At 38.1% G+C, this 21235-nt stretch overlaps 1 protein-coding gene across 2 annotated transcripts in view; it reads right to left on the reverse strand.

Moving 5' to 3' along the window:
- LOC107664881 (ras-related protein Rap-1b) overlaps positions 1–21235 on the reverse strand; it is a 59026-nt gene that overhangs the window by 12543 nt on the left and 25248 nt on the right. For both annotated transcript variants that reach the window (XM_016455570.1, XM_016455569.1), the window contains exons 2-4: positions 10713–10792; positions 4165–4233; positions 2592–2648 (exon numbers count right to left, since the gene is read on the reverse strand). In XM_016455570.1, the coding sequence (XP_016311056.1) occupies positions 2592–2648; positions 4165–4233; positions 10713–10769 (183 nt within the window). In that variant the 5' untranslated portion in view covers positions 10770–10792. The remainder of the gene's footprint in view (positions 1–2591; positions 2649–4164; positions 4234–10712; positions 10793–21235) is intronic.

Consider the following 21235-nt stretch of genomic DNA (forward strand, 5'->3'; position numbering starts at 1 on the left):
ATTTATTATTAATCATAACCAGTTATAATTAGTCATAAATATTTCCCTTTTGAGCTGATTTACTACACAGTACACAAACATATTATGTAAACAAAAACTTATGTTGGATGCGATTAATCATTTGACAGCACTAATAAAAATAAATCTTTCTTGAGCAACAAATCAGCATATTAGAATGATTTCTGAAGGATCATGTGACACTGAAGACTGGGGTAATGACTGCTGAAAATCCAGCTTTGCCATCAGAGGAATAAATTACATATATTAAATATTAAAAACATTAAAAAAGAAATGTAACAAATTTTCACATTATGAAAAAGTTTTTTTTTTTTGTGATTCTGAATGAACTTTGGCTCAGATAGACAGTTCTTGTCCTGCATGGCCTGAACGTCAAGTGAACTGATAAGGTGTGAAGTTAATAAGGCCAGAGCACACCCGTAGTATAACTTTGTATAGTAGTGTGTTGAATGTGGTCAGAGCTTCTAAAACCCGTGGAGAATGAAGATGGCTGTCAAAGGTAACGTGTGATATGTCTAGTAAAGGAAGGCTATGGAGGAGAAATAATGATTTTTCTCTCCAGAGGACACAACAGTGTCTCATTAAACGTGCTAGTGAGTGGGCACGAGCTCAGGATCTGTGGGGGAGAAATTCACACAAACAAACTCAAAGAATCGCATAGTCTTTCTTTCTTCCATGAAGATATTTTAAGGATGTTTTGATTCTTTTTGGAGATCGAAAGCTGCTGGTCACAATTGACTTTGATTACAAGAAAAAGAGCAGCATAAACATTCTTCGAAACATCTGCTTTTGTGTTCCATAGATTAAACAAAGTCATATAGGCTCAGAACAATATGAAGGTGAATGAATGTTCATTTTAAAGGGGTCATATGATGCGATTTAAATTTTTCCTTTCTCTTTGGAGTGTCACAAGCTCTTGGTGCATAAAGAAGATCTGTAAAGTTGCAAAGACTAAAGTCTCAAATCCAAAGAGATATTCTTTATAAAAGTTAAGAGTCAGCCACACCTACCTAAAACGGCTCGTTCTAACACGCCCCCACATACCTACATCACTATGTGGGAAGATTTGCATAACGCCGCCCAAATGTTCACGCAAAGAAAGGCGGCGTAACTTTTATTCTCGCTGTATTATTGTTGTTGCCGCCGCCTCCGCCATGTTGTGAAGGCACTGTGTGCTTCGTTGTGAAAGCGAAACTACTTTGTTTGGCCTTCCAAAAGAGGACATGACTAGAAATCAGTGGTTGTATTTGGTTGTACAAGTTGTATTTACAACACTGTTCCAGAACAGTTTAATCCATAATTATGTCCCCACTGGATGCAACGAATGCCTCGTTTATAATGGGTTTTCATGTTTTTGAATCATCGCTCCGGCCTGACAGGGCATCATCACAATGTGGTAAGGGGCGTAACATTTCCGTCACACGCTTGAGGTATTCGGCCAATCACAACGCACTGGATAGCTGGCCAATCACAGCACACCTCGCTTTTTCAGACCGATGAACTTTGTAAAAATCGACGCGTTTCAGAAAGGCGGGGCATAGAGGAGAAACAATAATGTACAGTATGTGGAAAATAATGTGTTTTTTGAACCTTATCGCATAAACACATTTCATTACACCAAATACACAAAATAATGTTCTTTTTAGCAGCATCATATGACCCCTTTAACTATCCCTTTAACAGACGTAATACTTGTGTATGCCATTTGCAGTTTGTTCAACATTACACAACAAGTCATTGACTTTGTGGTTTCAACTCGCCCAGTTTCAGGATTCAATTAAGATTATGTTTCGGAGTCTCCTTTTTTGCAACTAGCACTAGATTGAATAATACGTTGACCATTTCAGAGCAAGTGCCAGTCCTACTGTACAAAAACTGTAGCCAATTTGTAGTTCACAACTCTGACAGGAATATTCTCAGCTTTTTTGGCTCCGTTTCATTTGACCGTGGCTCCATTCTGGGGCAGAGAGCCCAAGGACAACATTCACCATCTGTCACCACAACTCAGAGTTGTAAAACAGGGGCTTGTGGAACTGGAAATATGTCCTTATCCCCCATAGGGGCTGAAATCGCTCTCTAACCTCCTGCACCTGTATGAGACGAGGATGACCACGAGGATGCACATGCATCATTTAACTTACAGTTGGGGGAGACCGGGGGCAAATGCAACACACTTAGCTGTGCTACGGTCAAGACACACAATCAGCACAGCTCTCCGCTCAACATATGTGATTGATTTACATTGTGAGAAATTTTCAACAACAAAAAAAAAAAATCTGATTTGAAAATGTTTTTGAAAGTCCGATTTGTTACTTCTAAGGTTTTAATGCCATTGAATTCAAACCATCCATTTAATCTCCAGGTTGATGGTTAGAAGTTAACACGGATGACTGATGCTGGCAGCTACCATACAAGATTTTATCTTGGCTGTGACGTCAGGGGACATTTTAACACCAGTTGCATGTAATAGCATGACTGACTTGAAAAATCATTGAATCTTTAAAATACATAGATGCATGTATTATTGTAATCCGTAAATTATTAAACAAAGTTCTGATCACAAACTGTCTTACCGTTCCGGCAGTATCCAGAATTTCCAACATACACTGCTGTCCATCCACCTCCACTTGCTGCAAAGACCGAGAAACAACAGAAAATCAACAACAAACTGACTGGCATCAAAAAGCAGCCTTTATGGCACAAAGACTATGACACTTTCAGACTGCAACACCATTTTACCTTCATTTTTGTGACATAATTTGAATATCAAAATGGTTATATGTGCTTTTGTGTACAGATTTTTCCTGATTCGTGATCTAATTATAAAAATAATGGTTCTCCAGTTTGCATACAGTGGGACCCAGAAAGCATTTGAACACATAAGCAACATGTAAAAAAATTAAGTGAAATTCAATATTAAGTGCAACTTAAGCATTTAAAAATGATCAAATATATATGGGGCCTCTGTATAAGCAGGGAATAAAATCTGCACTAATAACATGTGGTACTGTATGTCAACACCGGTAAGCCTCGCCTACAGGAGGTGCCCATGGGACAGCAGCATAAGCAACAGCGAGGAAGGGAGGTGCTGGTCAAGATGGGGCTTCCTTTTACTGTTTGAGTGAAGGTTCATTTTTAGACACGGCCTTTGTCTCAAGGCTTTGGACAAGGGCCATTAAAATATAAACATCATCGAACACAGCAGTCTGAGCGTAGGGTCGATTAGACATCCCACAAATGCACACACAGCTTTTTATTTGACGTGTGCTACTGGGGCGGGACGGTGTGCATCCTGTAGAAATGTGTCAACTGATAGAGATTCTGTCATGATATACCCGCACTGCAATTTTAAAAAAATCTGACATGAGCAGAAATCTATATTATACACAGCAGACTGTGTCACAGATGGGCGTTTCCAGTTCATTGATTATAGACAGCTTCATTGATTATAATGGGAGCCATTTAGTTTTCCTGCAAAGCGCTGCACCATTTGGGTCTTGTGTAACTGTAAGGTTGTTTAACAATTTGGGACATAAATATAGAATTGAACTGGTGTGCAGCTGTATATTGCTATTTATTTCATGTGAAGGTTTTCCCACGTAGGTTTCATAACTGGCTCAAGTTGGTTGCCGTGTTGACCAACAGAAAACTGCTTGGTTTAAAACTACCTCTGTGTGAGCTGTGCTTTAAACAGCATTGCAATATTAACAATAGACAACGGATCTTTTTTGTCTGTGAAATTTGGCAGAAACTTCAATAATGTGACCGCACCTAGATATAAAGTCACAATTGCAATTGTGGGATATAAAATGACTTTATTTTTCGTAACCGAAAACATTTACACATTGTGAGATATAAGAGGTAGCAAATGTGAGATGTCAAATCATAGTCTCTAGTACTTCTTTACTTTTTTCAGTCCGAATAAATGATATGAGGTATTTAATTCACTCGATTATAAAAGCAGTATGGGTCCTACAAAAAATATATACAGACTATATTTGGATAAGTCCATTTCATGTGTTACTGTACAGAATGTGCTGGGCTAGGAAAAGGTCAGAAAACAATACATTGGGTTTTGAGTCTGGAAACCATTAAAAAGACATTGGTTTGACAACTTATGCACAATAAAAATGATGCAGAACTTGCCTTTCTGTATGAGTCTTCTATTGTGGGGTCATACTTTTCCACAAAGATCCCTTGGACAAACTGAACAGTCTGGAGAGCGGGAGAGAAGGAAGAGAGGGAAAAACAAAGAGAAAAGACCATGTCCATTAAATGTTACGATACTCAAACACGAGCATGTTGACACAGTGCAAAATGACTTTCACTTCCAGTGGCTGACGGGGAATTCCATTTGAAAGGCTTTCAAATGGAATAAACAAGCCACTGCATGTCATTATCGCTCTCCTTGCCCTGAAAACCATGTAGGTGCTCATACGAAAAGGGCAATGGCCACTTCACATAGAAAAAGACCAGAGTGAAACCTGCACTCGCTGGTCAAGGATCAGAAAGCATTTCGATGTTGCCGGGATACCGGTTACCTAGCAGTTAACTACCGCTGTAAATATAGAAAGATTTATAGATGACAACCAGAGGTTGGAAGAAAATTGCAGGGGGTTGAAGAACAATTGTGTTGAAACAAAAGGCAGAATTAAAGGCGATCGGCTCCGCAGTGACTTCATAGGAAGTGCAGGGGCGGCGGAGAGTATGAAAATCATGTGACGCTGCCCACAGGTGTGGGGGCTTCAGGGCCTCCATAGCTCGGGTGACCTTTGATCATCCTCTTTGATTCGCACTTCACCCAGCCTAGATTCATTAATGAGAGCTCTGTTTGGACAGGGATCCACATACAGGCGTAAACAACAGAAAACCATTAAGATGCTGATCAACTGTGAGAGGAAGACAATAGCCTGATGAGAGGGAGAGGAGAAGACTGAGCAAAGGCAGGTGATGTCAGTCACGAGGTACGAGCAATCTCATTGTATGAGCACTCGTCACATACAGCAGGCTTTGTCCTGGTGAACGAAAGATCATTTGTTTACCTAATGCCTCTGTGTGAATAAAAAGAATCAAGCTAAATAAACAAGAGCCTTGATGAGTGAAGAAATAATCATGAATTTAGATTAGTGCCTGTGTGCTGTGAAATTATGGGCAGCTAATGCAGTCTCTTGTAGAAATCTGTTGAGATGAGACTAGTTAATAGAAAAGATTAGAGAGGATCTTAAAAGGATAGTTCACCCAAAATTAATATTTTTTACTTTGTGACACATTTTGTGTGTGTGTGTGTGTGTGTGTGTGTGTGTCTGGATCTATTGATTCATTTCAAAAATAAGTAAAAAGATAAATTGATAAGCAAAATATAGAAATAGGAATAAATAAATAAATGAGTGCATACTGGACATAAATGCATACATAAAAATTAAAACACATATACGTACAATGACTTGAATATACCGCTTACAGGATGAGAATGCTTTTAATTTCTGAATTAAAAATTAATTTTGACATTTTTATTGGGGTGTGGGGAGGTGGCATAAATGTAAAAAAAATGCTGACAACTGTCCTTATTATAAAGAAAATACCATTAAAACACCATTCATTTATATTATATAACAAACTTGGTAGTTCAGCATAATATTTTATTACTATTTCTAACAAAAACAATGGCTTCGCTGCTTATTAATATTTGAAAAAACATTTGCCTGCAATATCAAGGTCATGTGGTGCAACCAACATGCAGACACGTGTAAAAAAAATAAGTAAAATTATATCATAAAGAAGACTTCTATAAGCCCTCAATAAGTCAAGAAGTCTCTTAAAATTCTCTTAAGGCAAGGTTAGTTCAGGTTATAAAATGTCATGTGCTAGCATGTAACATGCTGGGCCACATTGTGCATGTGTGCCTGTTTCAGAAGCGGGTTAGGGCATGAAGTCAGCAGTGAGGATAACCCAGGGTTTGTGAGCGGCCCCGGAGAGGTGATGTGTGCTGATGCAGCGGAGTTGAACTGATGTGCTTGAGACAGACCAGACCATGTGCACGAGTGTCAGCTGGCACATATGCTCTGAAGTCTTTTATCCTGCAGCTATGCTCCTCATTCTCTCTGGCTGGTTTACACTAGTGCCTCTCTAATGCACACACACTCTTTCTGGCTCCGTTCCTTACAGCACCTCTGAACTACGACCTACTACCCACACACACACACACACACACACACACACAGAAAGAGGGCTAAAATATTCCATATATGGAGAGAGATGTGGAAACAAGGCATGCAAATTCAGTGGAGGCCACTGATTACAATGTTCCAACAAAGAGCAGTGAGGATGTGTGAACGAGAGGAGTGTGTGTGTGTTGCTCTGCTCTCAGCGATTAGATCAAATGCACACAGGCACGCTCAGCATGCTGATATCCCAGCAGTCACTTCAAGTGAAAGCAACAAATATTGTGGAGATGATGGGTATCAAAGGATTGGTACAGGACATTTAACCTCCTTCCTTTATCTCAGAAAAGTAAATATTGTCAATGAACCTACATTCATATATGATTAGTCTGCTTGGTCAAATTGAGCTGATATCTGAACCGGACACATTATTGAATTATTGATATGCCACTGTGAAATTTCAGTTAAATCACAGTGTAGTTATCAACACAGACTAGACAGCATGATATGGACACACACACACTATATATATGTATATAGCCTATATGTGTGTGTTTGTGTGTATGTATATATATATATATATATATATATATATGTGTGTGTGTGTGTGTGCGTATATATGTATAGATGTATATATATATATATATATGTATGTATGTATAAAGACTCGTACATAGTGTAAGAAAAATATTGCATTGTTTAATAATTATTAAATGATAATGACTACTTTACTTTCAAGCTACTATCAGAGTAAATGTTAGATGTATAAACATAGTATTAAGACACTTTCAATTTAATTCAAATCTATTTGTAAACCACTTCACAATAAATCCTTCCAAACCAACTTAAAAAAAAATGTATTGTTAAAAATAACTGTTAAACGCACTACCGTTCTGTAAGACTTATTTGTAAGATTTATTTTTTTAATACATTTTATTGTTTGCACCATTATACATATCATATCATTAATATAATTTTTGATTTAATTTAATCATTTTTTTAAATTTAATGCTTCCTTGCTGAATAAAAGTTTACCAAAAAAAATAAAAACGAAACCTAACTGACCTCAAAGTTTTGAACGTTAGCGTATCTTAAGTTGGCACGTTAACTTTAATAGCCCAGAAAAATGTTGTAAAATATTTTTCTTTTCTCTCAAATTATCCATAGACCGCCTAGCACCCGCTTGCGAGCCGCAGAACCTAGTTTGAAAACTGTGTCTCTGATTTTAAGTTTGAAATGCGAATGAGATTTGAGGTGAAAGGTGGCTTTTGTTTTTAGGCTATCGATGAGCAACAACACATTAGCATGTGCAGTCTCACTCAGGCACACAGAAGTCAGCAGCACAATGGCCATCTGAGTGGATCCGCTCCTGCCTGCAGGCAGATGGGCTCTCTGTGTTAGCTCTGGCAATCCATCATTACAGCTCAAGCTGACCCTGTTGCTCCTGTCCGATTCTCTGTACTCCCCCGGACTACCGCAACTCATCTGACAGATAAACTTACAGGGTGTTGCCTGGTGATGCGACAGTTCCTCAAAGTAGACAGATCGAGTCAATGAAAAAAAAAAGAAAAAAAAGAAGTGTCATAATATTGACCTTAAAATATGAGCCCCTGGTGTCACCAAACAGAATTCATGCAGGTTCCCTGAACACTTCCCCACCTGCCATTGGTTGGCCCAACAGGAAGTCCCACCTCAAACTCACAGCACTGGTTGAGCCAGTGTTACTGTGTGCATCTAGTCGAACAAGTTCAAACTCAAGTGAATAGCAATGTTTTGCTAGATTGTTTTATTGTAGCGTCAGCTCATTCAATACAATGGTGATGATTCCTGAAAAAAATAACTGATTTGAATACATAATGTACAGTTCCTTAAAAGACAAGTAGTTCATTCATTCCTGTAAGTCATTTATTTGTCTTTTTGGAAGATTTGCGGGGCCACTTATAAAGTCGCTGGCCATTGTTGCAGTCTATACAGCTCTATTACAGGACACCAGGCTGACCCCACAGTAATGATCTAATTTTACAGACCTGTCTCTTTCCCCCTGTCTGCATGGAGCAGGACAGGAGCTTAATGTGAATGCACTTACAACACGATTAACTCTGCATGGCCATTTCATCCAGACCCATCCATAGTGGCCCAATTAGAGTTAATGGACAATAAAAGTCTAGGCTGAGAGGGAAGAGGATGGAGGCGGACGGTTCTCACACCCTGTGGCACACATACAGCCAATGGGCTCTTTGTTGAGCCCTGAGGTGAGTGGGTCGGGCCATTGTGGCTGCTCTCCAATGGGTGAGCCATTTGAGTTCACTGGGATGGAACAAATTAGGTCAAAGTGGTGTCAGCGGGACGCACGGTATTACATGCGGAGTACTAGCGTCCTAATGAGCTAAGGAAGCAAACAGTGACCTCAATCATAAGATACAATTCATAAAGAAACCGCTCTGTTTTTAAACTTCAGGGTAAATGTGGAAACTTAAAGCTAATAAGCATGCAGCAGAAATTTTCCACAGGGTTTTGTCGTTCTGACCCACTGTATTTTTTGAAGAAGAGCTGCCGAACTACTTGTGGTTTCAAAATGCTATTCTGACATATATTATGCTGACTGAATAGCAAATGCCAATGCACTGAGGCACAGTCATTTCGCTGTATCAATGACTCAGCTATGTGGTGTTTGAGTGGCTCAGAAAGGGCACCGCAACCAACCACAGGTCAGTTTGGTTCTCACAACCTTTATCGACCTGACTGGGGACAGATGTTCTCCAGAGACGCTACATGGCTGGACGGAGCAGAGCAGCGGCTCTTTCAAATGGGGAAACCAGTTTCTCTACACTTAGATGATTTATGTTTTTTCCCAATATAGGATGTCATTTGTTATATATGTTATGTTCCTAAAATGAAGATGCCGTAAAAGGAAAGACAAATTATTTGTTACAAAAAAGTAGGGCCCTATGAAATCCGTTTTATTTTTTCTCAAATTCCGTTTTTTCCCCCCGTTTTAATTTTTCTGGATTCCTTTTTTTCCATTTTAATTTTTCTAGACTCTGTTTTAATAGTTAAATAAAAAAATATTAATCCAAAATTAATTGAAATCATGAAACGTACACAATTTAACAGCAATTTATACAAAAATATATTATTATTTTATTTATTTCTTTATTTTTTCAGAAATACTGTGCTGTGTATTTACATTTTTCTGGTAAATAAATTCTAGTAAATAATTTTCTTGATAAATATTCCTTAAAAATAATGCTTTAATAATAATTTTATTATTAGTAGTAGTACTAGCATTACATTAAGCAATATATTTCTGTCACAGTTTCTTCAAGTTAAACCGAACTGTTATTTTGAAGGGTTGCTGTGAAAACCTTTAGGTTTCTGTTTGTATATGATATGACAGATAGTTTTTCTCAAAATAAAATGTAAAATGCTTATGAAGTTACTCTCAGAGCAGCTCTAGAGATTATGTTCATGTGTTCATGTGCTAATGTATTGATGTGGCAGAGGCTACACAGTAGTGTGTAGTAAACGAAACAGTGCGTCTGTGCCATTCATTCACACAGAGACACACAGAACATGCCGGATTCATATTTAAATAGTATTTTTGCGGCTTAATATTCACAGACACTAGTCCATATCGCATTTTGATTTAAGTGTACTGACCTACAGTACGTTTGTTTTATTTATTCATCCAAAATTTGGCAAATTCTTTGACATTTCACTTTATACAGTAAATTCCATTTATATGACTGGATTCCACGATTTCGTCCACGTTTTCCGCATTGCGGAAATAAAAGGTGGGCTGCCAAATAGTCAAACTCATCTTTGACTTTATTTCGTGTTTTCTCTTCTTTAGCCAATGAATCACACTCAAAAAACGAGTGAAGTGAGGCAAAGAGAGAGTAACTATAACTGTACAAAAACGTACAAAAAGGAATTACTGTTGATCAGCACTGTTGATCAGCACTTCCTGCAGACAGGGATGTCTATCACCCTGTCTTTTTTTATGATATCTAAAAAAAACTCCCACACTGATGAGCAAACTTTTTTCAGGGTTAGCCAGTTTGTCTCGCCCGTATCATCATCTCCTAACTACACACCGGGTCATCGTCTCTTTTCCACTTTAAAACAAGTGCCAACTGGCATTAAGTTGCTGCACTGTCACCTACTATGTTGAAATGTCAACAATATAGTTACAGCCACTGGATTATTTATGATATTATCATATGTATAGTATTAACACAATATCAGTTTTTCATTTTAAAATTTAACGGTTATCATTAATATTCCGACACCTCTTACTGAATCACTTGAATTTGAGATGCTTGTTGATGAATTGGTGTCACTTGTCCATCACAAGGAAACTGTAATGGAAAAACCTCAGCAAGCAGCACTTATAATATTTGTGGTCTAGAACCAGACTATAAGATCTTTATGAAAGATAAACAAACATGAAAATTGTATTTATGTAGAGAACGAAACGGCATGAAAAAGAGGAATAAAGGAAGGAGGCAGGGAAAGTTGGCAGCCACTTACCAGCGCAGACTTGCCGACACCTCCTGATCCGAGGACTACTAACTTGTATTCACGCATTGTGCAGTGTGTCTGCTAACTACCTGAAGAAGAAACAGGAGAAAAAGATAAGTCTACATTTTGTCAGTCAGAATTTCATACAAGCAGCTAAGTTATTCAAAGGAAAGTACGTTTGTTTTATTTATTCATCCAAAATTTGGCAAATTCTTTGACATTTCACTTTATACAGTAAATTCCATTTATATGACTGGATTCCACGATTTCGTCCACGTTTTCCGCATTGCGGAAATAAAAGGTCCCTATAAAAGAAAATAGGGTCCAAAACAACACAGGACACCAATGAATTCCACTGTGAATCCCAATGAAAGACATTCTTAAAAAAAAAAAAAAACATTTTATGTTTGGAATGATCACAGAATTGTCAGATGAACTATTCTTTAAACGTCTAAACCAATGACAAATACAGATTTTCACTACACTATCTTGGCTAAAATAATTTGTTAATATTATCACAATATCTATAGAAATCCTGGGACGCATTGTGCAGTGTGTCTGCTAACTACCTGAAGAAGAAACAGGAGAAAAAGATAAGTCTACATTTTGTCAGTCAGAATTTCATACAAGCAGCTAAGTTATTCAAAGGAAAATCAATATGGTTTTATTTAGTTGACTCTCTATTAAACTTTTAACACAAAAAAGAAGTTCATGAAAAGTACACTGTAGCACTTCAATGCATAACCTGAAGCTGAGAGCCGTAGTCAATCAACCAACAAAAGGGATTTAGACCTGTGGTCGGCCCTCAAGTTCTGAGCTATCAAAAGGCCACCAGCGTGAAATTGCTATAAAGCTGAGTATCTAATCTGAGCTGCACCCTCAAGACTCCTGCCCACTCATTAATTAGAATGTAAAGTTTTCTTTGACATCACAATTGTGTGTCAACTTCAGCTTTTGGGTTTATCACAACTCGAAAAGATAATTAATCATCTGACACGTAAGGGTGCGCTGCCCACGAAGGTGTTTGGTTTGAGGTCATGTAGTTGTGCATTCATGCCATTTCCTCCTTTGCAAGAAGAGAGTGGAACAAGAGCGGTGTGGTAGGGTTGACACAGATCTCAGATAAATGACACCCACATAGACAGATGTGAACTGCTCCACACCCCGTCTCTTGGGTTGTTCTGTCTCTCTCACTCCTCAGCCGTCTCGTGCAACACTTAGAGTAATAAAATTACTTCCAGAGACATAGTATGTGAATGTGCAAGGGCTTAGGTCAGAAAAACACTTTATGTGCACAAAAGTTATCAATGCATGGTCCATGCACTGCAAGTGTGATTTGCAAAAGCTTTACGTGAACTCGTAGTGTTGTGGCGGTAACAAACCTAACTAAGCCAGCCCTTCACTGGTCGACTGATAAACACATTAAACACTATCACATTTTCAAAACAGTCCGCCATTGGTTGACCACACAGATAACTCCACCCCAAAGCAATGCTATTTGTTTTTACTATGGTCAGGAATTTCAAACAATGTTTTGATAGCGATATCAAAACATTGTTTGAAATTCCCGACCATAGTACAAACCAATGGCATCGCTTTGGGGTGGAGTCATCGGTGTGGCCAACCAATGGCAGACTGTTTTGAAAATTTCTTTGCAATTTTGCTTGGTGATGCTAGTGGTGCAACACACACCTCAGCTTTAAACCAGATGTGTTGTTATTCACATAGCCAGCTATTAAAGAGTTAACTAGTTTAAAATAGTTTGCTCCATAAGAATCTCTTCAAAGTATTCTTGATCTAAAAGAAAAAAACAGAGTTTATGATAACACTCGCTATAGTGCCACTTGAGGCAACCGTGAGAAACTGTACTTCCATTACATGATCATATATATAAATACACTGTATATATTTTAACATATAAGCTGAAATCGAAAATAATTACATTATATACATGATTTGTATTATTATTATTTTTTTATCTAAAATTACCTAGTCAACCTCATTAACTGACTAGTCAGTTGTCAGATGACTAGTCAACCATCAAGACTTAATTCACATACTTGAGTCATGGATATGTGTAAAAAATTCCAAACATCTGTCCGTTTCATTTCCCTCATTCCAGCCAGGCTTGAGACCACAGAGCAATGAGCTTACAGGGCAAAACAGGAGGCCCATATCAGATCCAACATGCTGGGATTTAGTGGGCAAGACGGCTGAATCTGGAGCCAGACTGACTGTGAGACCACGCTCTGATAAAAGAGATTACCACTTACTCACATCTAATGCAATAGACACAAGCGTATCGGAGACTGAGAACTGCCCCAGCCCACTGCACTCCCTCTCAGCAACAGATCAGTGCCAGCAGCTCCGTGCTTAAGAACAAATCCTCCGCTGTCATCGAATGCTATGCTTTCCATTTACTTTGGCAAAGTGAACAAATCGTCCGCTGTCATCGAATGCTATGCTTTCCATTTACTTTGGCAAAGTATAGAGGGAATGGGAGACGGAGCAGGAGGGAGAGTAGAATTGTGTGGAAAACATAAAATGAGTGAGAAATGTGAGGGTGACAGAATAAGATGCTCTATCAAATGGGAATATGCTGTATAAATGGAAAACATCTTTTAAACGGACATATCAGTGTATGTGTCAGTCGAGAATGGATTCAGCACAGAAGTGCGAAAGCAAATATAAAGGTGACTGTAACCTCTGAAGATCTCATTCTTCTTCACATATGGTTCATATACACTATTAGTGACTCCCAGTTGGTAGCTGAAATAAGACCAACAAAGCCTAGAAGTAACAAAAACAACAGCGGTTGATTGGGTCAAATTGACTGTATCTATGTCCGTCATAACAACAGTGTGAATTAGTCTCTTTTTAACAGAAACACACATTTTCTCAGGGAAAAGTCTGATTAGATCTTCACATATGCACTCCACATATGCTTTTGGTTGTCAATGAAGTCCTCAGTCACCAGGGATTTACAGGCTTACATCACAGAAGCAGAGGAATCTGGGTTTGTGGGAATGAGACATCGCTGTGAAATCATCTTTATTGCAGCATTCAGGGCCATTCTGGATCATGTTCTGGATTGGAAATAGATGTGAGGGATTGAATGTGTGCACGCGCATTTCTGCAGGAGTAATTTCATTATAAACCCACAATATTTTATTTAACACAAGAAGACCCAAGATAGTTTTCTTGCAGCTGCTATTATTTGATATTAACCAAAAAAATTTGAAGAAAATGATCCTTTAGTGTGAGTCTACAAAATGTTTGTCCCCTTTTAAAGGGGACATTGGATGCCCATTTTCCACAAGTTGGTATGGGTGGTATTTAGGGTCTCTACGAAATGTCTGTTACATACTTTGGTTAAAATTCCTCAATGGTTGTGTAAAACAACACCCTTTTTACCTTGTCAAAACAGCTGTTCACAGTGAACCGTTTCGGTGCATGTCTCTTTAAATGATAATGAGCTACCGCTCACCCCACACCTCTCTTCTGTGGGGAGTGTCGACACAAGACATGAATATATCCGCACATGGCTCGGAGGTGGTCTTACTCAAATAGCTAGCTATTTATGTAGAAATCAGCTGGAAACTGAAACAGCTGGCTGGATGACACAGTTTCAGCCTCAGAGAGCCCATAACGAACTGACTGCATGTTTTATTTTCAGCTTTTCTGGGCTGGCAGACAGTGAAAAAAAAAAAGACTGGGGGGGAAAAAAAAAAGTGAAAATTTCGATGTCCCCTTTAACAACTGCCAGGTGATAAATGCTTCACACTCCAGTAGATAGTGGTAATCTGACGTTCTTTTCTGGCCATTTTAATAGCAGTTAGCAAAGTACATTTCTGCTACCTGCAGGACTGAACTAACATTTTTGTCCATTTGTGTGGACACTAATATGGTTATTATAGCTAATATAGTTAATATATATTATCATTCTTGGTGTGAACGGGCCTTCTCAACAGAGAATTTTCATTTTTGAGTTAACTATCCCCATAATAATTCAAATAGGGGGTCTTGATAGATTAGAATAGTGTACGAGCAGATAAGAAGGGAAAAAACATAATGGTCTGGCTTTATTTGTACGACCTTTATCTGCTGCAATGACTTTGTTAATGAGAATTACAGCTTGAGTCATAAATTGCAAAACATTACTCAGGAAAAACAGTGGTAATACTGTATCTCAGTGCATCACACAAACATTAAGGGCTGCCGAGGCCTGTGGTCGGTGTCACAATGACTGTGGGAGTTGGAGTTGAGTGGTTTTCGATGGTCATATTTAAGTAAGATTGCGGTGCACATGACAGGGTGGAGGATTATGACAGGAAATCGTACTTGATTTCTCAAACCATCCTCCTTTGACACACCACGCCTCTTCTGGGCTATAAAGCCAAGTGATGACAAGCTCAGCTCAAAATATCTCTGAGACTCCGAGGAAGACACAGGGTTGAAACAAATGAGTGACTTCAATCTTCTGTATGTGTGACTAAGCGGAAGACATGCAGCGTGACCCAAACTGTCCCTGACCTCTGACGCACTCAAATCAAACACGATTCAGTCAGAAAGCCGTGGAGTCATCTTAAAGCTGTTCTGATGGGAATCATCTTCACAAGATTCGAGAGTTTCCGAACACATCTGCTCTACACCTTGTTGAAAAATGAACAGGCACATTGCGTTGCACAAGCCACCGCGCCTGTAAAGTGATCTCTCTCTCTCTCCTACAATGCTTCCCCTCTAGTAATTAACCAAGCAAGATCCCTTGATGCTGTGTAAGAGGATTTTCTCAGTGATGAAGAATCCAAAACAAAGCAAGCAGACGCTTCGGATCTTCCTCTCAAGGATGACTAAGGTCTGGAGTTTCAGCATGCTAATGACCTAGATAAACTTTTGACATCAACATAGAAGAAAATACTCTTTTGGTGACAACTTTAAAAGGAAAAAGTTCTTAAAAGGAGTAAATCTTTATTCACATCTATAAAAGGTTTTTTTTAAATGTCAGGATTACAATATTATAGTTAGCTGAAGTAAAGAACAATAAAAGGCCTTTAGGCTAGGTAAACAAGTGTATAGACGTACATGTGAGAGTTTGTAAGTGAGAGGAAGTTCAAAGTCATATGTAAATGTGTTTATCCATGTGGTTTGACAGTATTTTATGTGTGTTGTTTACGCCCAAGTTAAGTATGCTTAAAGGGGTCCTATTATGCTCTTTTACAAAGTCTTGATTTTATTTTGGGGGGTGTACTAGAACAGGCTCTCATACTAGGTTGTTCTAAAAACACAATTTTTTACATATTTCACATTATTACAACACCTCTCTCCCCAGTCTGGCATGAACGGCTCGAATAGTTCCTGTATCAAATGAAGGCCCGCCTTCTGAAATACGAAATGTGCTGTGATTGGTTAGCTGGGCCAGTGTGTGTTGTGATTGGCAGCACTCGGCGCCTGGTCGGGAAATGTCATGCCCCTAAGTTCGTCTGCCTTGGTAAAGATAGCATGTCTCCGACATAGTGACAAAAACTCGTTGCCTTCTCTCATCCCATTCGTCGGTATTTGTGATATCACAAATCCCGGAAAATATGCGTTGTAGTTTAAATGAGTCGTTTGTTGTAGTTTTTGAAAAGTGATTTCTGTTAAATAAAATATCTCCTTTTGGAGTGGACTTTGAGCTTTGTAACTTTGCAGATCTTTTTTATGCTCAAACAGCAACATTACAGACTAACTAAAGTTGAAAAAGTGAAAAAGCATAATAGGACCCCTTTAAGTGGGCCACCTACACACACTTAAGCTGAGGCCTGGTTTTATCCCAAACAAAGTTAAAGGAGCAGTTCACCCAAAAATTACAATTTATCATTTACTCACCCATACTCATTCCAAATCCATAATCATTCATCTTTGAGACACAAGTATTTGTAATGTAAGAGTTCTCTCTCCCTCCACTAAAAGTCTACTAACCCGTTAAGATACAAGAAGGTCGATTAATTAAAATGCTTGATCCATATGGATTAGTTTTCCGAAGTACAAAAATAAAAGAAAAATGAAAGTCAGCACAGAACCGATCATCTTTTCCTCTTTACTAGTTATAGCACAGAATAAACATGAATGAACATCAGAAGGTCTCTTGTTTCAACTGTGGAAAGACGTCAACACGCACCATTTTTCAAGTTCAACTCCACCAACGTTAATCTACTCTCCTGTCTGGTTTGTTTGTCGGACAAAATGGGACAAAACTCCCCACAAAGGGTGAATTGTGTAAAATTTTAATATTGGTCATTTATCAGACCATAGTATAAAATATATATGAAAATATTTATGGGTGAAATTACCTGCTCAGACACTACGAGACAAAGCGAAGAGCTTTGGACAAGAAAAATTAAAATACATCAAGGACATGGCTTACAATAACTTCCAACAGGTTATTTCTACCTAAATTATGAGTAAAAATGGCATGTCTCAGTAGTTGGGCTTTTCTTCTCTGAAATGTTTCCTTTTAGTTTTTGACCTCCCAGCACTTGACAGATACAGAGAAATCAGGATCAGAACAGAAGGAAGTGCTCTCAAGGGCTTCAAAAGAGGCCCAGTGAAGCCACTTATCTTTTTGGCACCTGTCAGCTACAGTCAAAAGCTGAGCAATATCATAAGCGAGAGCCCTAAATGACGAAGAGCGTGAGCTCTTATGGTCCCAACAATCTTTCCACCCATGTTTTGGCAAACCGTTCCTTCTGTCTGACTATATTACACACAGCGACAGTGGAGGACGAGCAGCACTCGGGCTAATGGCTGAGCAGGCTGTATTTGCTCAGTCTCAGGCTGTCCTCAAAAAAAGGTCAAGAGTGTGAGAGAGTCTCAGCAGCACCACAGTGAAAGTGATTCAGTGGTGAGTGGATTCTGCCTCTAAGACCCTCAAACATGGTGTTGAGCTACTTAAAGCCATTAAAAGGCCTTTGAGGATAAGCACAGCCTTCTGTTTAGATTCACACACAAGCCTAATAAAGAAAGGGTCCCAGCACATACATTAAACCAGGTCTCAAGACACCACTTAAATAAAAAAAGATGTGGGTCAACCGACACAAGGGACACAATGATTCAGGTCTCGGGCCTCATCCAGCTGGAAAGTCTGTATTCCAGACTGTATTCTGGGATACGTCCGTATACACTGTATTCTGAAGCTGTACTGTGTATATAATAGTGCAAATAATCAATATTGTAATTATGGCTTCCACACAGAAAATGTGTTACAGCAATCATGCAGAAATACTCCAAAAGGCATACATAACAGAAGCAGACATACATTTTATTAAAAGTAATAAAATTATAATATTATAAATAAATATATTATAAGACCCAAAACATTTTAATAGTACATGTACAGTATTATTTGAAATGAGTATTCAATTGCATTTGCAGCTCTAGTAAATAATGACCTTTTTAAAAGTGCTGGAACGCAAGGGGTTGGTCATCTAGAGAAGTAATTTTAATTGAGTCCAATTAGCTTTTGCCAAGCAGAGCATTCAGATCTCTGAATTAATCTGCAAAATGCTTTAAACACAGTGAACTCTCGCACTAGCAAAATACAGTGTATGCAGATAATATCTCTGCTATGCTTTGTTTATGACCTACAAAGTACTTGCTAACAATGCGTACTTACTTCATTTAAGATCTTTGCAAAGAGACTGTAATTTTGGTTTAAGATTACCGTACATGCTGTTAAAGGTGTGTTACCACAAAAAAGGCCTGTTAAACCACACAGAAGGATAAAGACAATGGATAAAACGGTTTATAGTCATCCTTTAGACATCAGCGTCTAACAGACCAATCAGCCTATTTGACCGTTGTTTTTGTGTGCTAAGGTAAGGGAGACTGAAATGTGCAACGGAACAAATCAACAGTCTTGCTCTCAACTTGCTGGCCATTCGTCAGGGCCAGATTCAGCTAATCACTGGAGACTGTGCTGGTAAGGGATGTATCAGCGTTACAACATGCTGCTGTTAGCCTTCTTCTAAAGCTGGCGCACAAACCTACTGGCAACAGAGCACAAGAGGTTTATAAAGCAGAGCACAGACCGTCTGAAAAGGTGTGAAGCGCACAACAGAGGAAAAAAAGAGTGCTAAATGGAAGAAAATAGTGATATTTAAAATTTGCTGATTAGGTCTTGTGGCCATTACAGATGCTCTTCTTAAAGGAATATTTTATAAAAAATATGACTATATTGAAAATTCTTTCATCATTTACTCCGATTGTTCCAACCCTGTATGCCATCATAATTTCCATGGAACACAAGAAAAGATATTTTACAAGCAAGCTTTACACCTTTACATAGATTTAGTTTTTTTTCTATTTAAGTAATCTATACAACTTGCATATACCAAAAAAACTTGCCTTTATGTGAAGAACAAACATCAAAATGCACAAATACAAAAAATCTGGCCAAGACAAATATGCTGATCGTTTTCATGTTATGCCGGATAACTGATGAATGGCCAGTATTATAATTATGCCATCATAATTTCCATGTAACACAAGAAAAGATATTTTACAAGCAAGCTTTACACCTTTACATAGATTTATTTTTTTTTCTATTTAAGTAATCCATACAACTTGCATATACCAAAAAAACTTGCCTTTATGTGAAGAACAAACATCAAAATGCACAAATACAAAAAATCTGGCCAAGACAAATATGCTGATCGTTTTCATGTTATGCCGGATAACTGATGAATGGCCAGTATTATAATTCCATATTATTTCACTATTTCATCTAAATAAATTAAAAATAACAGACTATGTTTTCAAAGACTACATTTTAAGTGTGTGTTAGATGACAGCAAAGATAATCTTCTATAAAAATAGTATTTTAATAATTGACATGATACAGATATAGTGTGCATTAGGCTGACTGCCAGTGGTCACTATGAACTGTCATTAAATGAAAAAAAAAAAAAAATCAGCTTTAAAAAAAAAAAAAACTAAATATCAGCCTCTGGGTTTGAGAACAACATAAATGAGAATAAATATTGACTAATAATTTTTGGGTGCACTATCCATTTAGGAAAACCTGTCAAATGTCAAACTCACATGATGATGAATCATTCATTCAGGCATTCAGTATAATGTCACAAGATAAACATAACACAACATAAGGAAGACATCAAAAGCTGTGGGAAATGCAAAGGTCATGGAGTACATGAAGCAGATTACAAACCAAAAATGACTAACCAACACTGGAAAAAAGAGAAGAACCAGTTTATCTCCACTCGAAAGATGGTGGAATCTTTTGCCCGGAGGCAGGCTTAGGTGTAAACACAAACTGACAGGCTATAGACACCGGGAGTCAGCAAGAACGAAACATCTTTCCACGGCCGCGAGGAGCAGACGGTAAGAGTCATTTTGAAAGCGAAGCAGCAGCGATGTGAAGCCAAAAAGCACGATGGTCTGAGTTCTCACATTTCAAACCTCAAAGACTTCTCCATCTCGGCCAAATTCATTTCGGCATGTGAGCGCTGGAAAAAGTCGGCGTTAGCCAGCCGTAATGTCTGTCACGTTCTTGGGTTCGGGCATTGGCAGACGACTGGAGAGAGGGAAGCGTTTGCCATTTTAAGTACTATCCCTGCAGGGCACACAGTGCTACAAGTGCTAAAACGACAATCTAGCTAATAGTCGACAAGCATCAGTAGTGCTTGATTTGACACTATGACACTGTTTCAACAGAACTAATGGCTGCCTCAGAGTTTAACGATAAGCTATGCTGTCATAACAACAAGCTACAAGACTACTGCTGCCTTGATGTCATGTTGGCATGATCGTATTTACAACATAAGCGCACACAACAAAGTCATAATTACCAGTGGGAAACTGAAAGTCTGGGCTTCAATAAGAATCATGGCACAAGTAAACTGGCATTGGTCATAACATGTTGTAATGGTGAATATTCACTGCACAGTTTAGAAGTTTGTGTTTTGTTGATGAAGAGCTTCATGAAGAGTTTGCTGAAGAATGTACATTTCCCATCATTTTCTTTGGCTGCACCAGAATGATGAAATAACAGCTTAAGCATCAAATTCTTCATTTAGTTGCACTAGCTTAAAAAAATGTTGTAAAGTGAAAAAAAAAAAGGGAAATACAATAATATTTAAATGCTTGGGGATGGCTTTGGCTTTTATGCGTAACAAGGCTGCGTTTATTTAATCAGAAATATTCTAAAAACTGTAATAATGTGAAATATTATTACATTTTAAAATATATTCTATATTTCTACTTTAATATATTTTAAAATGTAATTTATTCCTGTGATGGAAAGCTGAATTTTCAGCAGTCATTACTCCAGTCTTTAGTGTCACATGATCCGTCAGAGATCATTTTAATATGCTGATTTGGTTCTCATTATTAAAGTTATTATTATTAATGAATGAAATTATGTTGAAAACAGTTGTGCTAGGTAATATATATACACACACACACACACACATATATTATATACACATATATATATATATATATATATATATATATATTCTGAATTTAGACCCACC

Source organism: Sinocyclocheilus anshuiensis, unplaced genomic scaffold (assembly GCF_001515605.1).
Source record: "Sinocyclocheilus anshuiensis isolate Anshui unplaced genomic scaffold, SAMN03320099.WGS_v1.1 scaffold299, whole genome shotgun sequence".
Lineage (NCBI taxonomy): Eukaryota > Metazoa > Chordata > Actinopteri > Cypriniformes > Cyprinidae > Sinocyclocheilus > Sinocyclocheilus anshuiensis.